The following is a 604-nucleotide window of genomic DNA, read 5'->3' as shown; positions in this document are numbered from 1 at the left end:
TGGACAATGTGACGGACAATGATGACTACTATGGCGAGAACTACTGCTGGGATGACTACTCGCTCCCCTCGTCCCCTGGCTCGCCTGTCGTACCGATGTACTCTATGGCTGATCCCAGATACTACTGGGAGCTGTAAACAGATGCAGCTGGGCAATGTTCAGTAGTTCAAGTCACTGTATTGGCGTTTTAGATCCTGAATATTTTGTGTGTAGCTTTGCAGGAAGATTTTTAATGTACTCCCACCGTAAAGAAATATAAGAGCGTGTGCGTTTTACTAGCTTTTGTAATATTTGGACGGACTGCTTGTTGCAAGTGTCTAATACTCCTGAGATGTTTTAGATATTTCAGTATGGATTACATACAAACTGAAATGAGTGAACAAACACACTAAAATGTTCGTATTTATAATTCTATATACTTTCGATTTGGAAAAAAATTAGAACATCTCTTATACTTATGAACGGAGGGAGTAGTAGTTAACATCCATGACTTGTCAAAACGTCCAATGAGAATGGAGATCGAGAGGTACATGAAATCCATCCTCTTGTCACAGCAGCTTTGCAATTGGGCTTTGGCTTGCTTCACCCGACCGTATTTTCCCTG

The 604-nt window shown here is 41.2% G+C and overlaps 1 protein-coding gene across 1 annotated transcript in view; it reads left to right on the top strand.

Moving 5' to 3' along the window:
* LOC119278054 (putative F-box/LRR-repeat protein 23) overlaps positions 1-137 on the top strand; it is an 11,573-nt gene extending 11,436 nt beyond the window's left edge. The window contains exon 5 of the mRNA XM_037559407.1: positions 22-137. Within this exon, the coding sequence (XP_037415304.1) occupies positions 22-137 (116 nt within the window). The remainder of the gene's footprint in view (positions 1-21) is intronic.
* The last annotated feature ends 467 nt before the right edge of the window (positions 138-604 follow it).

Source organism: Triticum dicoccoides, chromosome 3B, assembly GCF_002162155.2.
Source record: "Triticum dicoccoides isolate Atlit2015 ecotype Zavitan chromosome 3B, WEW_v2.0, whole genome shotgun sequence".
Lineage (NCBI taxonomy): Eukaryota > Viridiplantae > Streptophyta > Magnoliopsida > Poales > Poaceae > Triticum > Triticum dicoccoides.
This window is presented reverse-complemented; position numbering and strand designations above follow the sequence as displayed.